This window comes from Toxorhynchites rutilus, chromosome 2, assembly GCF_029784135.1.
Source record: "Toxorhynchites rutilus septentrionalis strain SRP chromosome 2, ASM2978413v1, whole genome shotgun sequence".
NCBI lineage: Eukaryota > Metazoa > Arthropoda > Insecta > Diptera > Culicidae > Toxorhynchites > Toxorhynchites rutilus.
The window spans coordinates 288,817,488-288,834,312 of record NC_073745.1 but is presented as its reverse complement, the minus strand read 5'-3'; the positions used below and the strand labels follow the sequence as shown (position 1 = coordinate 288,834,312).

The 16,825-nt window shown below is 37.4% G+C and overlaps 1 protein-coding gene across 1 annotated transcript; it reads left to right on the top strand.

Annotated features, from left to right (window-relative positions):
* The first annotated feature begins 2,189 nt into the window (after positions 1-2,189).
* On the top strand, positions 2,190-12,208 carry LOC129769207 (protein G12). Its single transcript, XM_055771315.1, has 3 exons — positions 2,190-3,295; positions 11,699-11,871; positions 12,072-12,208. Exons 1-3 carry the CDS (start codon positions 2,860-2,862, stop codon positions 12,177-12,179), a joined length of 717 nt encoding a protein of 238 aa, XP_055627290.1. The 5' UTR covers positions 2,190-2,859; the 3' UTR covers positions 12,180-12,208.
* Positions 12,209-16,825: the final 4,617 nt, after the last annotated feature.

Below are 16,825 nucleotides of genomic sequence, written 5' to 3'. Positions count from 1 at the left end.
GGACGGGGTAAAGAGGAAGGTGCGAGCATACGGGCTTGGGCTCGAAGTATGAATAAAAAGAAAATGCCAAAAGTTGTTTAATAGTTTTTATTTTACTGTCTAAAATTTTCAAAAGGATCGGTCTACTGGGCGAATTTCTACAGCGTTTTTTCCGTGATGCAATTTGATGTGACACACCCTTTATCAGACGTGCAAATGCCAATTTTTTCTCCGAACTGCTGCTGCTACCAAACCAACACTGGTTGCTCTAGATACCCTTTCTCCACTATTCTATTTACTCATTCTCTCGCTCACTCTCCCTTAATGCATAATATTGAGTTGGGGAAAAAGAAATGTCGTATATTGTCAATATATGGCAACACTTAAACATATCTTGTGTTGTACTTATCGCATCGGGTCATACAGTACGGCTATTTGAAGAGGACAATCTGTGCTACAAGTCGTTTTGACAGTGTTGTGATTGTCCTTTTCAGTCTCAAGTTATAGCGCGTCAAAGATGGAGTCCACCAAGCAAAAAATTCGCCATATTTTACGTTTTTACTACCTGCGAAGTAAAACTGCAACGAAGGCGGCCGAAAAAATTCGTGTAGTTTATGGACCCGATACTGTAACGATTCGCACAGCACAGCGTTGGTTTGATCGATTTCGTTCTGGTGTAGTGGCTGTCGAAGATACATCCCGTACTGGTAGGCCAATCGTCGTGGAAACCGATAAAATCGTTGAAATCATTCAAGTAGACCGGCATGTGAGCACTCGCTCGATTGGCCAGGAACTGGGTATAGACTATAAAACCGTTTGGAACCATTTGCAGAAGATTGGATCCCAAAAAAAGCTGGAGGTGCCACACAAGTTGACGCAAAAAAAAAAACTTTTAGACAGAATCAACTCCAGCGATGCACTGCTGAAACGGAACGAACTCGACCCATTTTTGAAGAAGATGGTGACTGGTGATGAAAAGTGGATCACGTACGACAACTTAAAGCGAAAAAAGTCGAGGTCGAAGCGCGGTGAGCCGTCCCAAACCATCGCCAAGCCCGAATTGACGGCCAGGAAGGTTTTGCTGTGTGTTTGGTGGGATTGGAAGGCAATCATCCACTATGAGCTGCTCAACTATGGCCAGACCCTCAACTCGGTTCTCTACTGTGAGCAGCTTGACCGTTTGAAGCAGGCGATTGACCAGAAGCGGTCAGAAATGATCAATAGGAATGGTGTTGTTTTCCACCAGGACAACGCTCGGCCTCACACATCTTTGATTACCCGCCAGAAGCTACGGGAGCTCGGATGGGATGTCCTATTGCACCCACCGTATAGTCCGGACATGGCTCCAAGTGATTATCTTATTCTTCTTCTTCTCTGCTTTGAACTGCAGATTCAAGGCCGGAGAATATTAGCACAAATTATGCTTTTCGTGTTATCACTATGGAACGTATTGATTTAAGCTCACCCGACGGCTGCTCGATCGAAAACGTTTTTAAAACGCTTTCTTCAAGAAAGTAATCAACAAATAATATTTGGATTAAATCATGTTTTATATGTGAAGCTTTCAACTTCCATTTTTAAATCGCTTCTGATATGGAACATAAATTCAGGATACTACACGTACCTAGGCAACATTATCCTAATTTGATGACATGTTATAATTTGGTAGTACCCTGTTTGAACCCAGGCCTGGTCACATGTCAATGCATTGTTCAACAAACCAAAAGTTTAGTTCACAAATTCCTGGAATTGAATTGTAACACGAGTGAAACCATATAGGTGACGATAAGTTATGATCGAATTCACCAACGGTTGAAAGATTCTTCTCAATTAGAATGTTCAGCAGTGCGTCCACTGTTGGATCGACAGTTCGTACTTCCCACCGAGAGACAGATGTATGACAAAGTATGCATTTTCCTTTTCCCGAGCCCCTTCATAAAAGCGTAATAGAATTAGGAACCGCCCCCAATTAGCACTGGTGATAAATCCTGTAGATTTGATTGCCCTTCGAAATTGCACCAGCTAACTGTGGAAGGCCAAGTCATTGTATTGCAAGGCGAATTTCCGCTATTTATTTACACTTGGCAAGACCCAGAGCGACCGACTGCTACTTCTCATAAATTGGATAATCGAATCATCACTCACTACAGCTAATACGTTCCGTTCAGTTTAGTAGTACACGGTTCGTTCATAGCCGGGTGACGATATCGTCTCGAATTCGACTTATTTACAAATGTAGCCGCGGTTGGCGGATGAGACCACGCACAGACAATATCTGGCCAGGGACCAATTTAAATTCAATCAACGACGCACTTGAGAGCGGTCCATTATGATTCCTGCCGGGCAAAAGTTGGCTCCATTCAGCACCGTTCGAGGGGAGTTTTTAGTCCATTCACGAAGTCGTCCGCGGAAAGTTTGCTCGTCGGAGTTTCGGCACAGTTTGCGTGGATTCGCGCGTCTGGCAGCCAGTGGGAGTGGAGGGAGCGTAGTGGAAGATATTATCTAGACTCATCTCTGCTAGATGTCTGGTCGGGTAGCCAAAGGATCGAATAAATTCCAATTGGATGGTGCGTTTCCAGTGCTCCCATGGGAACTTCGATACAGTGAGTTGATGAAGAAAAAGGTGTGAAAATTGTTGATGAATATTCGTAATGAGATGCTAAATATAGAACACGTGATGAGTCAATATGTGTATCGAGTTGCTTCCTAAGTGATAACAATCTCAGTATGGTGCTGTCCGTCGAATGTTCCTTCATCTGAGATTCGGTAACGTTCACTCCGAAAGCGAAAAAAAAAACCATCCTCGCGGTCCACATCACCTATGGTAATTAATTACCAGAACTAATATCGAGAAAGAGCACGTTTTCATCGGTGATACATATGGTCGCGATAAGTATCACGGCAAGGATGATCACGATAGGGCTCTTTGCAATTTTGTCACTTTCATCGTTGCTATCGATGAGGGCTCGGGTATTTGCACATCAGCTACCGGCGATTCGTCACATCGAGGAGCAGCCATCCCATCATCTGCAGCAGGACATAATGGATTTCATTGAGCTGATTCCGTTCGACGACATGCAGACGCTGATGCAATACTATTACCACTTCGACATCGAGGTGGAGAACGCTTTCGATTACGTTTCCAGTGAAGATTATTCGCAAATAAAGCTGGAAATTATGAATCTGAGTGAAGTGCGTAGTTTTCGCCGCTATCTGGATAGCATCGGTTTCAGCGTGGAACGCGCCTGGGATGAGCTGAGTGCGCGGTTCGATGTGGATGACATTTTCGCCGAGCCGGACGAAGCGATACGAAACCGTGAGTATTGGACAATTATTGCCGGGAGTGATCGATGTTCTACGCAATGCAGATACGAACGATGATTGTTTCTAAAATACACTGAGTGTGGAGTTGTATTTCACTATTCGGAAGAATTAAATTGAATGAACGTGAGCACAAATTCTGGCATTATTGATGATTTCGTAAAAAAGAATCGAAATGCTTTGTGTCCAATATATTTCCAAATTACTTTAATATCAATTTCTAATATCCGGTCTGGTAAATGGATGTCACTCGGAAAACTCCATAAAACGTTTTATCCTATGACTAATCGTTCTGGAAATATAACAAATTTTATATAGTGAAACTAATGTTCGTAATTTCGTATTAAATAATAGTAAATGCATGCTACTGCAGAACATAATTGTAATAAATGTATACAAGTCTAAGGATAGCCGTTTTCTACTGTTTTTACGAGGAATTCCATGTAAATTTTGTAGTTTATATCACTTTTCACAAGTATTTACGATTTTGCAAAGTATTATAATTTAACTTTCTTAAAATTCATATTAACATTTTGGTGGGTGCTTTACGATACCACTGTCCGTCAAACTTTGTTGAATTAGTATTATTTATTCAATTAGTGTTTTAGTCTATGTATATATAAATATGGATTTCTGTCTGTCTGTCTGTCTGATTCTTATGCACTCAGAAACTACTGAACCGATCGACATGAAAATCGGTATGTAGGGGTTTTTGGGGTCGGGGAAGGTTCTTATGATAGTTCGAGCTCTTCTCCTCTCTCTTAGGGGGGCTGCCATACAAGTGAAACACAAATTTCTGCATTACTAGAGAATTAATCAAGCAAATAAAACCAAATGAAGGCTTTAGGGTGCAATAAATGATTCTATGGTGGTTAGATACTCCTCACCCCTCTTTTTGGGTGGGCTGTCATACAAATGAAACAAAAATTTCTGCATAACTCGAAAATTAATCAAACAAATGGAGCCAAATTTGGCATGTGAAGATTTTAGGGGACACGAAACGTTTCTATGGTGAATAGACACTCCTCCCCCCTCTCTAAGGGGAGAAGAGGGGAGAGGTCTGTCTTTATTCTATCATATTTTCTGTATCAAACATTCATTCCACGTAACGGAGAAACATGTTATTTGCAAGTGGTTGAAAAATCTTGAACGAGAATTGTGTCTGAAAATAATCTGATATTATAATGATGAGCTTTGGTAGAACTACTAGGAATTTTTAGTAAAAGGTAAATTCAACGGGGTCGATTAGAAGATCAATGAATGAACAGATCTGCGATTGGACCCATCAACTTGCGCTTAGTAAGAAAACGTGAATGTTTGAAGATATTGATAACAAAAAACAAATTTTGGGCGGGACGAAGTTTGCCGGGTCAGCTTGTCTTATTTTATTTATTTATTTATTTATTTATTTATTTATTTATTTATTTATTTATTTATTTATTTATTTATTTATTTATTTATTTATTTATTTATTTATTTATTTATTTATTTATTTATTTTAATTTTAACTCTAGGAAAGAATTATCTACATATTTTGTTGTACTCACTCTGCTCGTAGATCGATGTTATGGTGAGAAATGTTATGGAAATTTTTGAAAAAATTTGAGAGAAAGTTCGATAAAAATAAATTCCTATATGTCACAATGCAATGCAATGGTTCAGGAGGTGCATTCAAGTGGAAATTAGCATCTAGAGTTCGACAGTTATTCTTTAGACAAAAACTGTGTTCAACGAAATTGTTACATATCATAGAGCGCTCATTCTTATGTTATTCAAAATGGGGTGACCAAAATTGTCGATGAAATCTTTTTTATCTTTATTGATAGAGATTAAAATAATTCGACAATGTTGTAGCAGTTATTGAAAACAACTTTGTGCAACAAAGATGTTTTCTATCTCTTGAAATAACTGGTATAGTGCATTTTTCCTATGTTGCGTTAGGGTCACCATGAAAAAAACTGTTTTATGCTCTAACTTTTATATTTGAAATTTTACATGCAAACTGTCTTCGGAATACTTTTTGGGCTTACTTATACAAACATTTTGCGATGCAGAATTTGTGGATATCTCAACTCTTCTTCTTGAATGGCGTTAACGTTCCCTGTGGAACTTTTGCCGTGTGCATTAACTAGCGTCACTTATTAATACTTAGTTGAGATTTCTTAAGCCAAATAACACGTCTCGAATGTATTCCGAGGGGCAAGCTCTACGCGTGACAACAGTACAAGTCGAAGGAAATTTCTCTGACGAGAAATCCCACGGCCAGAACGGGAATCGAACTCGAACACCCAGCATGATAATGTGAGACGCTAACCTCTCGGCCACGGGTGCACGTGATCTCAACTCTAATCAATTTTAGTAATATTTCTACCCAAAAAAATACGCTATCTTTATTTATTTGTCATTTTTTGTAAAGCAAACATAAAAAAAATGTATAGGCGGCATTTGAAAGAGCATATTTCGCTCTTCATAATGTGAGATTTTCAAAACTATATACTGAGTAAATTAAAACTGAAATCTTGAGTTCGCGGGTGAAAAACCATCAATAAATTTAAGTAGGATTAAGATATTGACAAGTTCTGCATCGAAAAATATTGGTCTTGATAAGCTCTAAAAGTTGTACGAATACAATTTTGATGTAGAATTCCAAATATAAAAGTTAGAGCAAAAAACATTTTTTCATGGTCACCCTAACGCAACATAGATAGTAAGCGCTAAATAAAACTTTGTGGAAGATATTCGTCCTCTAGACAAAACCGTCTTCGACAAAGTTATTATATATGATGAAGCGCATTTTTCAATGTTGTCAAAAATAGGGTGACCAAATTTTTAGGTTTTTTTTTTCAAAAATCTAACTTTCTTGTCTTTATGGATAAAGATAAACACAGTCGAAAAATTTTGTAGCCCAAGTTATTCTAATCAACTTTGTAGAACAAAGCTTATTTCTATCTTTTAAGATAATCGATTTATCGCTTTTTTTCCCAAATTGCGTTTGGGTGACTATAACCAAACGGATTTTTTTGCTCTTATTTAGTTTTACATTTTGAATTCTACATCAAAATTGTCTTCGTACGACTTTGAAAGCTTTTTAGACCTACATTTTGCGATGCAGAACTTGTTTTAATCCTACTCAAAGTTATTGATGGTTTTCACCCAGAAACTCATGATTTCAATTTCAATTTACTCAAATACAAAAAATAACATAGTATTTAAAATCTCACATTATATAGAGAGAAATATACTCTATGCCAATAAACATTGTTTATGTTCGCCCCAGAAAGAATGAGAAAAAAATGAAGAAAACGTATTTTTTGGGAAGAAATATCAATAATTTTGAACTGAGTTGAGATATTGACAGGTTTTTCATCGCAAAATGTTCGTATTAGTAAGCTCTAAAAGTCTTCCAAAGATAGTTTGAGTGTAGAAATTGAAATATAAAAGTTGGAGCAAAAAAAAATAGTTTTTTCATAGTGACCCTAACGCAACTTAGAAAAAAAAACTGCTATACCGATTATTTTAAGAGATAGAAAAATACTTTGTTCTACAAAGGAGCTTACAACAACATTGTCGAACTATGTTTATCTCTATCTATAAAGATAAGAAAGTTATATTTTTATTTGAACGAAAATATTGATCATCCTATTTTTGTCAATAATTTTTTTTTAATTATAGACGCTTTAACCCAACGGGTCATTCGCGTTTTTTGTCAATATAAAAATGAGCGCTCTATCATATGTAATAACTTTGTCGAAGACAGTTTTGACGTAGGACTTCTTACATTAAGGGTGCTAAATTAGAAAACAGGTCACGTTTTTATGAAATAAAGTTAACGTTAATAGCTATTTTTGCTGCGAACGGATTTTAACGATTTGCATGTCAAAAGAATCGGAAATTTTCTAATATTTGTTTGATATACTATAGTCTGTATATTGTTTAAATTGATGAAAATTGGAAGCATTCCCATTTCCCCATACATTTGTTCTGTCCATTTGTGTGCTTTCCCGAACAGAGCTGTAAATAACGGGCAACTAATGCAGCCGATAGAATATAAACAACAAAGGGAGATATCGAACAGAGAATTTTTGCGAAGTAAACTCCTCCCTTGCATAGTAAAGGCTGATTTAGACGATGCCAGTCAGCGCTCTAGTTGAAGTATCCAGTGAATAGAGAACAGACACTCTGTTCAAGTTAGAGGCCAATTACTTGTTCGATACTGGTACAAGTAACTTGGACAGAGTGTCTGTTCTCTGTTCACTGGATACCTCAACTAGATCGCTGACTGGCATCTTCTAAATCAGCCTTAAGTAAGCTGTCACTAGCGTATAAGTATTGCATCTCCTCTGAGGATAATTCTCAGAATCTTTCTGTGTCCGAAACAACAAAGGTCGCTTATTCTGCTCGTTTTGTGTTTTATGTTTCCCCTCGAGCTGTGAATGCTAGCGAATATTTCACTTGAAGTGAATCTGGCATTCTTATTAACACAATTTGGCTTTGTGTGTGTTGCTTGTTTTCGTTGCGCGAAACTTAGAACTTGTTCATTTTCGAATAAAATACCTTCGATATTTTTAGTTGCCATTCGTATTTGATCTCGCACGCATCGGCTCTGTTCTGATGCAACAAGCTCGTAGCTTTGCTGACGGGTTCGACCGAGAGTCGAGAAACGATTTTTCATAAACGATCATACTCGCGACATTATATTTTTATCGCTGCAACTATGTGCATTGTTAAACTTGTTGAATGCACGGAGAATGCCTCTCGTTAAATACTCAGTGCAATGCGTGCACTGATATGAAGATACAAATTGCGACATATGACCAATTAGTGTATCGTTCTCGCAAAGGCAAGAAATAATCGTTGCTTCTCAAAATGATTCTATAAAACCACGCAAGCCATTAAACCTTTTCAGGGTCCCCGGAACTTTTTACTGAAGAGTTATTTATGAAATTTCGACGTATTCGCAAAAAATATTCGAAATGATGAACCATCAAATTTCGAACAAAAAAAAAAAAAGGATTCATAGTCCTACGTCCTAAGCGGTCATGTCTCGGATACAACCACTCGATTTTTTGTCTAGAAAATAACTGTCGAGCTCTAGATGCAAATTCCCACTTAAATTCGTTCCCGGGAACTTTGTGCAATGGCTAATGACGAGAAAAAGCGGTCAGTCTAGTTAATCCAATAGAAGATTTGAGATTTGTGAAGGTGAAACGCATAATGCAACAAGCATTTAGCAATCAAGGCAACTCATTGAAACTGAATGGGACAAAATCGCACCAGAAACATCGGACGAATTAATCAACAGATATCAGGCGTAAAACTACACCTTTAAGGAAGGGTGCCACATCAAAAAACAGGTCACGTTTTTATGAAATAAAATTAACGTTAATAGCGATTTTCACAATGAACGAATTCTGATGATTTGCATACCAATAGAATCGGAAATTGTCTAAGATTTGTTTGATATTCTATACAGTACAATCCACTAATGCCTAAACAGTTTAAATTCATGAAAATTGGAAGCGTTCTCATTTTCCCATACATTTGTTCTGCCGATTTGTGCGCATTCCCGAACAGAGCTGTCAATAACGAGCAACCGATGCATTCGTTTCTGCCCGTTTTCAAACATATTTGGTTTAAATAAGCCACCCGCGATTTGAAGCCTACAGGCGAATGAACTGCAAAGTTTAAAGTCTCTCAAAAACAAAGAATGGAATGGAATTTGAAGCTACACCACTTCTCGTTTGGTGGTAGTGAAGTAAAGTGAAGTGAATACTATAATTCCGTAGTTCTACGTCGAAAACTGCGGTCGTGTCCTAGATACAACCCATTACAATTTTTTTCTGCCGATTTGTGTGCTTTTATTCCCGTACCGTCAATAACGAGCAGCTATTACATTCGTTTCTGCCCGTTTTCAGCTTAGTTGTTATCAATAAACCATCCGCGTTTTGAAACTACCCCACTTTTCGTGTAGTGGTCTTCGGTACAACATCGTTGCCGGAGAACGTCGAGAACGTAGAGTTTCTTTCCACAAGAGCCCTTGTCAGGGCCAGAGGCGAAAAACAAAAATGGAGTAGAATAAAACGACAGTTTTATTCTCATTATTCTCATATTCGCAACTCAACGAGCGTATATCATTCATGTATAATGCTCATTTCACACACATATACACCCACAACTCGATACAAGAAGAGGGCGTCCTATGTATCAAAGTGTGCAACGACAATGAAAGTGCATAGGGTAAATTTTTGTGCTAGTGCGGAAATTGAAGAGTATCCAGACTTTCAGAATATATACATACACTGCAATTATTCAGATACAACGTATCCTTCATGAAAGTATTCTTTCAAATCTCAGTAGGAAAACCTTACTGTTGCCCACAATTTCTCGTTAGTTCGCAGAGATATTTGCATCAATCGATAGGAAATACTTCTACTCGCGCAGCTCAGTGCGAACATTCTGTGCAAAAGTTAATAGTTGTTGAATGGAATAAGGGTTGGCTATGAAGTATGTTGTACACAGAGAATAAACACGGTTTTGTCAGACACGTACCGGCACGAGCCGAAAATAAATGATATATGTATTTATATTGTCAGGCAAGGCGGGTTCTCGGTACGGACCGGCAGCACAGACGTAGCGGAGATATTTGTTTTCAGAGCGAGAAGGTAAGTTCGCGCTGACGACGTTGAGCCTTCTATCACGAGTTTGGGAAGCGACAATGACTATATTGGATTTTCAGTTGGAACGAACACACTTTCAAGATGAGAATTATGAATGAAAAAATAACTTATCTGTATCTAATATGTAATATGTTACATATCTAAAATGTTTTATATCTAATATGTCTCTATCTAATATGTAGATGTACAGTTCCGACGTCCGGTAGCGATATTCATTTCACTTTCATCAGTTTACCAGACCTGGCAGTTTTAAATTGTTCGAATTTAAAATGAAAATTTTTACTATTGAAGTAGTAAAAATAATTAAATAACTAAAAAGTTATTTCGAAAATTTCGATGCATCCTAAAATAATATCCGATGTGATATACAATTGAAATGAATAATATAATTCAGTAGTTCTACGTCGAAAATGCGGTCATGTCCTAGACACAACACTTAATTTTTTTTTTGTATCAACTTTCCATGATATTCTCTTTAGCAATAATAAAATATTAAAATATTAATGAAGCGTATTTCTATGTCTATTGATATTTTTAGAAGGTAAAATGTAAATTTATTGAGGACTAGCTGACCCGGCAAACTTCGTCCCGCCCAAAATTCGTTTTTTGTTATCAATACTTTCAAACATTCACGTTTTCTTACTATGAGCAAGTTCATGGGTCTAATCGCAGAATTGTTCATTGATTGATCTTCTAATCGACCACGTTGAATTTACCTTTTACTATGAAATACCTAGTATTTCTAACAAAACTCATCATTATAATATCAGATTATTTTCAGACACAATTCTCGTTCAAGATTTTTCAACCACTTGCAAATAACATGTTTCTCCGTTAAATGGAATAAATGTTTTATAAAGAAAATATGATTGAATGAAGACAGCCCTAAATCGGACAATTCCTTCCTCGAGTCCTGCTCTTATCAACACATTCGGCTATACTTTTTTATTGGTATAGATAGAAGAAGATATAGGAGTGCGTTTCATCGTGCGTAGAACATATGGGAATTTAATTTTCCGAATTTTCCTTTTTTCCTTCAGAGTTTTCCGAAAATTTTCAATTGTCATGTTTGGTTGAAATATGTGTAACATTTTATGGGGGACCCCCAGAGGAGGGAGGAGGGAGGTGTGTCATACCATCATAGAAACATTTCACATACCCAAAAACCCTCACATCCCAAACTGTGCTTGATTAGTTCTCGAGTTATGCAGAAATTTGTGTTTCATTTCTAGACAACCTCCTCAGAAAGGTGGGAGTAGTGTTGAATCACTTTAAAAATGTTTCTTGCCCCCTAAAACCTCCACATGCCAAATTTGGATCAGTTTGCTTGATTAGTTTTTTGAATTATGCAGAAATGTATGTTCCGTTTCTATGGCGATTTCAAACAGACAGACAGACAGAAATCCATCCAATCCAAAGGAACAACGGGAAAACTAAAGCGTGATTTGTACCAAAATAAACTACAAATCAACCCACCGTTCGTATCTAATAACAAACAATTAGCAGACGGCTATAATTCTATCAGTAACATAAGATAAACCGTAACCTTTGGGGCATCAGTTTCACAGACCACTGCCGCCAAAGTCTACTTACATGCTTCATACTGTGTTATGATATCTAAAGTCAACATGTTGATGAATTTATCTTTCCTTTCTCTCTTCCCACGGTTTCTACCGATCACGTCTCACCCTACCCGACCCGGACGACTCGCTCGATTGCAGTGAACTTAACCACCCGGGGACTGAACGGATTAGTCGATGACATATTAGCGCTACTGCCGCAGGATGAGATAATCCTGCTTTTCTTCGATAAGCTCGAGACCAGCAATGATTTCTCGTACTTTTTCGAGCAGATCGGCAGCGGGGAGTTTGAAAGTGTGCTCAATATGTTGCAGGTAAGGAAGATTATACTCCTACTACTACTTGTGCTGCTGCTACTGCTACTGCTGGTGGTGGTGATAACGTCTCGTTGCAAAGCGCGCTGCCACCAGCACCAGCAGAATATAGGATTAGCAAAGTGAAATTGATTCTGAAAACTTTTCCATTTTTCTCACCACCATCTAATCGTATGAACACTGCGCTGTATATTCCACAGAGTTCGCAACAGCTGAGGATTCTTCTGTGGAGATTACAGCGGCACGGCTTCGATATTCCCGGATGGATACAGCAAATTCAGCGATATTTCAGCTTTAGCAGTTTCTAGCTGCGGAGGTCAATAAAGTGCGATCGGATTTATTAACGCTGTGCGTTCTGTTCTGCGAAATAGAGATTGAGAAAGTTTCCTGTTTAGTTCAAACGAGCGAAGAAAGTGTTCAACTATCCCATTCAAGATGACGTCTATTTCATAAGACCGTAACGAGTTTGTAATGTTGCCTGTTCTTATTTTGTAGTTCTGTTTTCTAGAATTATTCATAGAAGAAATTTTGAGTATTTTTGTAATCTACGTCGTAATCGTAATCGTCGACTTCTTTGGCTGAGCAAAAATTTTAAAAATCGTTGTGGATCAAAGTACTCTGCCTCAATTCGAGTTGATTGTATTATACTCCAACAATCTGGTTTTCCACAAATTTTAATTTTATTACTTCGAAATTCGAAAACCACTAGACGAATTTCATGCCAAATCATCTTAGGAGTTGGCAGCACCATCTCAGATAGCAGCGAAACATTGTGGGTATACACACATGGGTCTTTTAAGCAACTTTGCATACTTGAAATATTTAAGAAAAAATTAGTCTACTTTTTTAAAAGGGTCAAACTTTTTTTTTATTCTTTACAAAAAATTATAACTCAAAAACCATGATACCTACAAAATTCGGGTCAAAGGATGAAATGTAGAAAATTGTTTAAATTTTCATGAAAAAATACCAATATTTAAAAAAAAATCGCTGAAAAAAATATTTAAAAAATTTAAATTCATTTTTCTCAAAAACGCTTTTTTTAAATTGTCAAAAAAAATATATCAAAAGCTCTTACAATTTCCAACAAGTCGTCTATACATCGCAAGACTTTACTTTTACAGGGAAAAAGTTTTGCTAACAACAACTTTTTGATGTGTTTTTTGACAAAATTCCAACTAATCTTAATTTTGTTTAAAGTTCATATTCTAATTAGATCTAAAACTTTGTCGAATAAACTATATTGCTACTTGACTTTAAACAAAATATGGATTAGTTGTGATTTTTTCAAAGAACACATGAAAAAGTTGTTGTTAGAAAAACTTTACCCATCTTTCGATATATGGACGACATGTTGGAAATTGTAAGAGCTCTTCATTTTATTTGAGAATTTATATTTTGTGAGTTTGTCTTCACCCAAATTAGAATGATAGAGTACTTTGGAAAATATATGAGATGATTTGAAAAATTCGAAAAAAATAATTATGCATATCTTTATATATAAGAAGGATATTTAGAATAAAAAGGAAAAATTCGAAAATGAGAGGTACGCATATGTATGTTTCGCTGTGAAAATCATCATATAGATCAATTTAACAGATCTGAACGATAACATATGAACTCTCTTGAAGTATATTCGTTATTTTTACCAACCATAATATTCTCTAGAAATACAATATATGGCAGAACAACGTTTGCCGGGTCAGCTAGTTTAGTATTATATAATTCTCATAATGATTTTTTTTTTCTTATAAGTCCTTTTTTACTTTTTTAGTTTGGTTCGTTTTTAGACAATGTTACAACCAATAGTTTCTGAGCTATAATTTTCAAAATGAAATTCACGCTCAAATGCGTACACCCTATGAAAAAATACACATAACACATAAATTTCCACTCGAGGAAAATACTCCGTCTCCTAATCCAAATGGGTGTGCAAGGTTTCATTCATGTCAAAAATAAGTGATTCAAATTTCACTTATTGGGTTGGCAATGCTGAGTAGATATTTTCACAGAATTTCCTTAATTACTGAGGCTTTTTTTCCCTAGCGTAGCAATAGCTTTCTACACTGCTCATGGTAGTACAAAGTGTCAAAAATAATGTCGAAGTCATATGTTGTTGTTCCGATTCCTTACTATCTTGGTTCAACTTCTCGACAACAAGAGGTTTGAATGGTACAACGTTGGGTTTGACCCTAATGGAACGCAAACCAAACAGATAATTGTCGTGCTGAAATCTTAATACCATCCACTCCGGACCGCTGCTCGAATAATAAGATAAATGCCGAGAGAACCATATTACCGAATCGCCTCGAATTGCGATGTTTGTTTTGGGGAAAAAGACATTAATGCAACATGGTGCACCCCATCACCGGTACTTAACCGAAACCGCCGTTTCAATTGGTCCATTTCGCAGCACACGCCTTCGCCGTGGTTTTGTGGAATTGTTGCTGCGGTTTAGCTCGGGGGGTGAACCCTCGAAACCAACCCGCAACAGCAACGGTGCGAAAGCGCACCATGGCTGGAGGAGCTATAAATTTTCTCTCCCTCCCAGCTTGATGGATCGAGCCGTAGAAATTATTACCTCTTGAATCGATGGAAAGCAGGTGGCAGTGATGTCTTCATTCGGAGGCACACCGCGAAAAGAAAAGTACATTCTTCCAACGATTACCTGTGCGATGGAAGCGAGCGAAGCATGCATTTCGTTAGAGTACCTGCCTGCCATATTCATAACAGCCACTCCTCGAAGTGATCGTATATTTTTTGGCGGTGTGTAATTTATATAGGGAAAAGTTTCCCAAATGGGGCGTAGAAGTGGTTTTCCATGTTTGATATTGGGGTTTATTTTTCTAAGCTAGGAAACTGTCGGATTTCCCGCCGGCATGGGTGCATTAAAAATGTACAGTGACTTCTAGAAGCAGAAAAAGGTCTGGTGAAAACTCCCAGGACTAATATTTTGATGCTACTTAGAGGTATGCTCGTTTGCGAGTAATGTATGGCACACTTCGTTGTTTTTGATGATAAAGTTGGTATGTGTCATTCGTATGAGTATGAGTACATTTCCTTTCGTTTGTTTTGCATCATGAGCCTATACGTAGGATCATTTTGTTTTAAAACACAGCGAAGGTTTCTATCCCCAATCTTTTGAATATATTGAGTAAAAGCGGCTTTTAGCAATATGGCATCACATTAGCATTACATCACAAAACATATACAGCGTATAGTCATTTGGCTATAACAAATAGCTATGACCATTAGTCATGAGTATTTGGTATGTGCTCATTGTTATTTTTTCCGCAATTGAAAATTTGGAAATTTGGATTTTTATTAGCTAAGCGAATTCAGTTCAACAACAAGCGTCGATTTAAAAGTCTTAGAAGCTCAATCTGCACTAAACACACAATATGGAAAACACGCAAACATTTTTTAAAAGTGGCATTTGTAGCATCAAAAATAAAGATCACTTTAGATCAGCGGTGATGTTTAAAATACGACCGCATTGTTAACATAGAACTACGAAATTATTGCCGGCGAGAACAAACATTAAAGAAATTTAATAATTATACTTATTGATACATATATATGATAGCAATGACAAGGATCGATAACTGAATGCTTTTATTGAGTGAGGAGCGCGCACGTTTCGCGAAGCAATTTGAGTAGATAATCAAACTCATTCTAAGCAATAACATAACATGGGGGTCTCCGTAGCCACATTGGTTGCGCGTTCGCTTAGTAAGCGATCGATCGTGAGTTCAAAACTCAGGGCCCCCATTGACCATCTTTGTGTTGTTACAGAATAACTACGTCCACGCAACAATCATCAGCGATGGAGATCGATCCACGGTCGAAATAAGATCGATTCATCCATACAACTGCTCTGCTCTGCAAGAAACATCGGGCTGTTGTTCTATAAATAACTCAACAATGGATCAACGACTCTCTCCGCTGTCCAGTCATAACTGTGGATAATGGAAGAGCAGATAGAAAACTCTTTCGCCTAAATGGCTACTGTGTAAATGTGTACCATTTGCAATGGTATAGAAGGGAATACTCTAACGCCGAAAAATGGCAACTGTGTAATGTGCTAATTATAGATATGATAAATATGTGACATTTTTTTTTTTTTATTAATCCGATTATTTTTACAGGCTCAGTTACATAAGTTTAATGGAGCCAAACTCTTAACTATATTTCAACTAGCATATATCAACATGTTGTTTCCTTAATTCTATGGTTAATGAAATAGGAAACCGATTACTCGCGGTCGACTCGAGTTTAGAAGGGTGACACATTTTCATTAGGAAAAGGATGGGATGTAAGGAGATGTGTGTTTACACTCGCACTCACATTCACATTCACATTCACATTCACATTCACATTCTCATTCACACTGACACTTCACACTCAATTCTTAAAACTATCCTTACATTTAATATGTGTTTACAATTTAACTTATTCTAATGTTAGTAGGAAGGGAACCGATAGCTCGCGAAGGACGAAAAGGAGGGGAAAAGGATGTATGAACAATCACACTCGAAGATCGATAGCTTTAAGGAAAACATATATTTGGGACATGTAATCAAGGTCTAACCGAGCCAACATATCTCTCACCGGCACATTGGACTGCTTTCCTCCAGCCCGAAGGGAGTTTTCTAAATTCGATCTGGCGACAAGATACAACTCGCACGACCAAACAACGTGTTCGATGTCGTGGTAACCATGGCCACAACCGCAGAGATTGCTGTCGGCAAGATTAAAACGAAAAAGCAGCGCGTCTAACGAACAGTGATTGGACATGAGTCGGGAGAAGGTGCGAATAAAGTCCCGACTCAAGTCCAGACTTTTGAACCACGGATTGAGGCTAACCTTAGGGATAATTGAGTGGAGCCACCGGCCCAATTCATCTTCGTTCCATTTGCGTTGCCAGTTAACGATGGTATTTTTACGAACTAAA

Coding starts and splice junctions, on each gene's coding strand:
- LOC129769207 (XM_055771315.1), top strand. CDS start 2,860: ATGGTCGCGATAAGTATCACGGCAAGGATGATCACGATAGGGCTCTTT. Junction 3,296..11,698: donor GGACGAAGCGATACGAAACC/GTGAGTATTGGA, acceptor GCTCGATTGCAG/TGAACTTAACCACCCGGGGA. Junction 11,872..12,071: donor GTGTGCTCAATATGTTGCAG/GTAAGGAAGATT, acceptor TATATTCCACAG/AGTTCGCAACAGCTGAGGAT.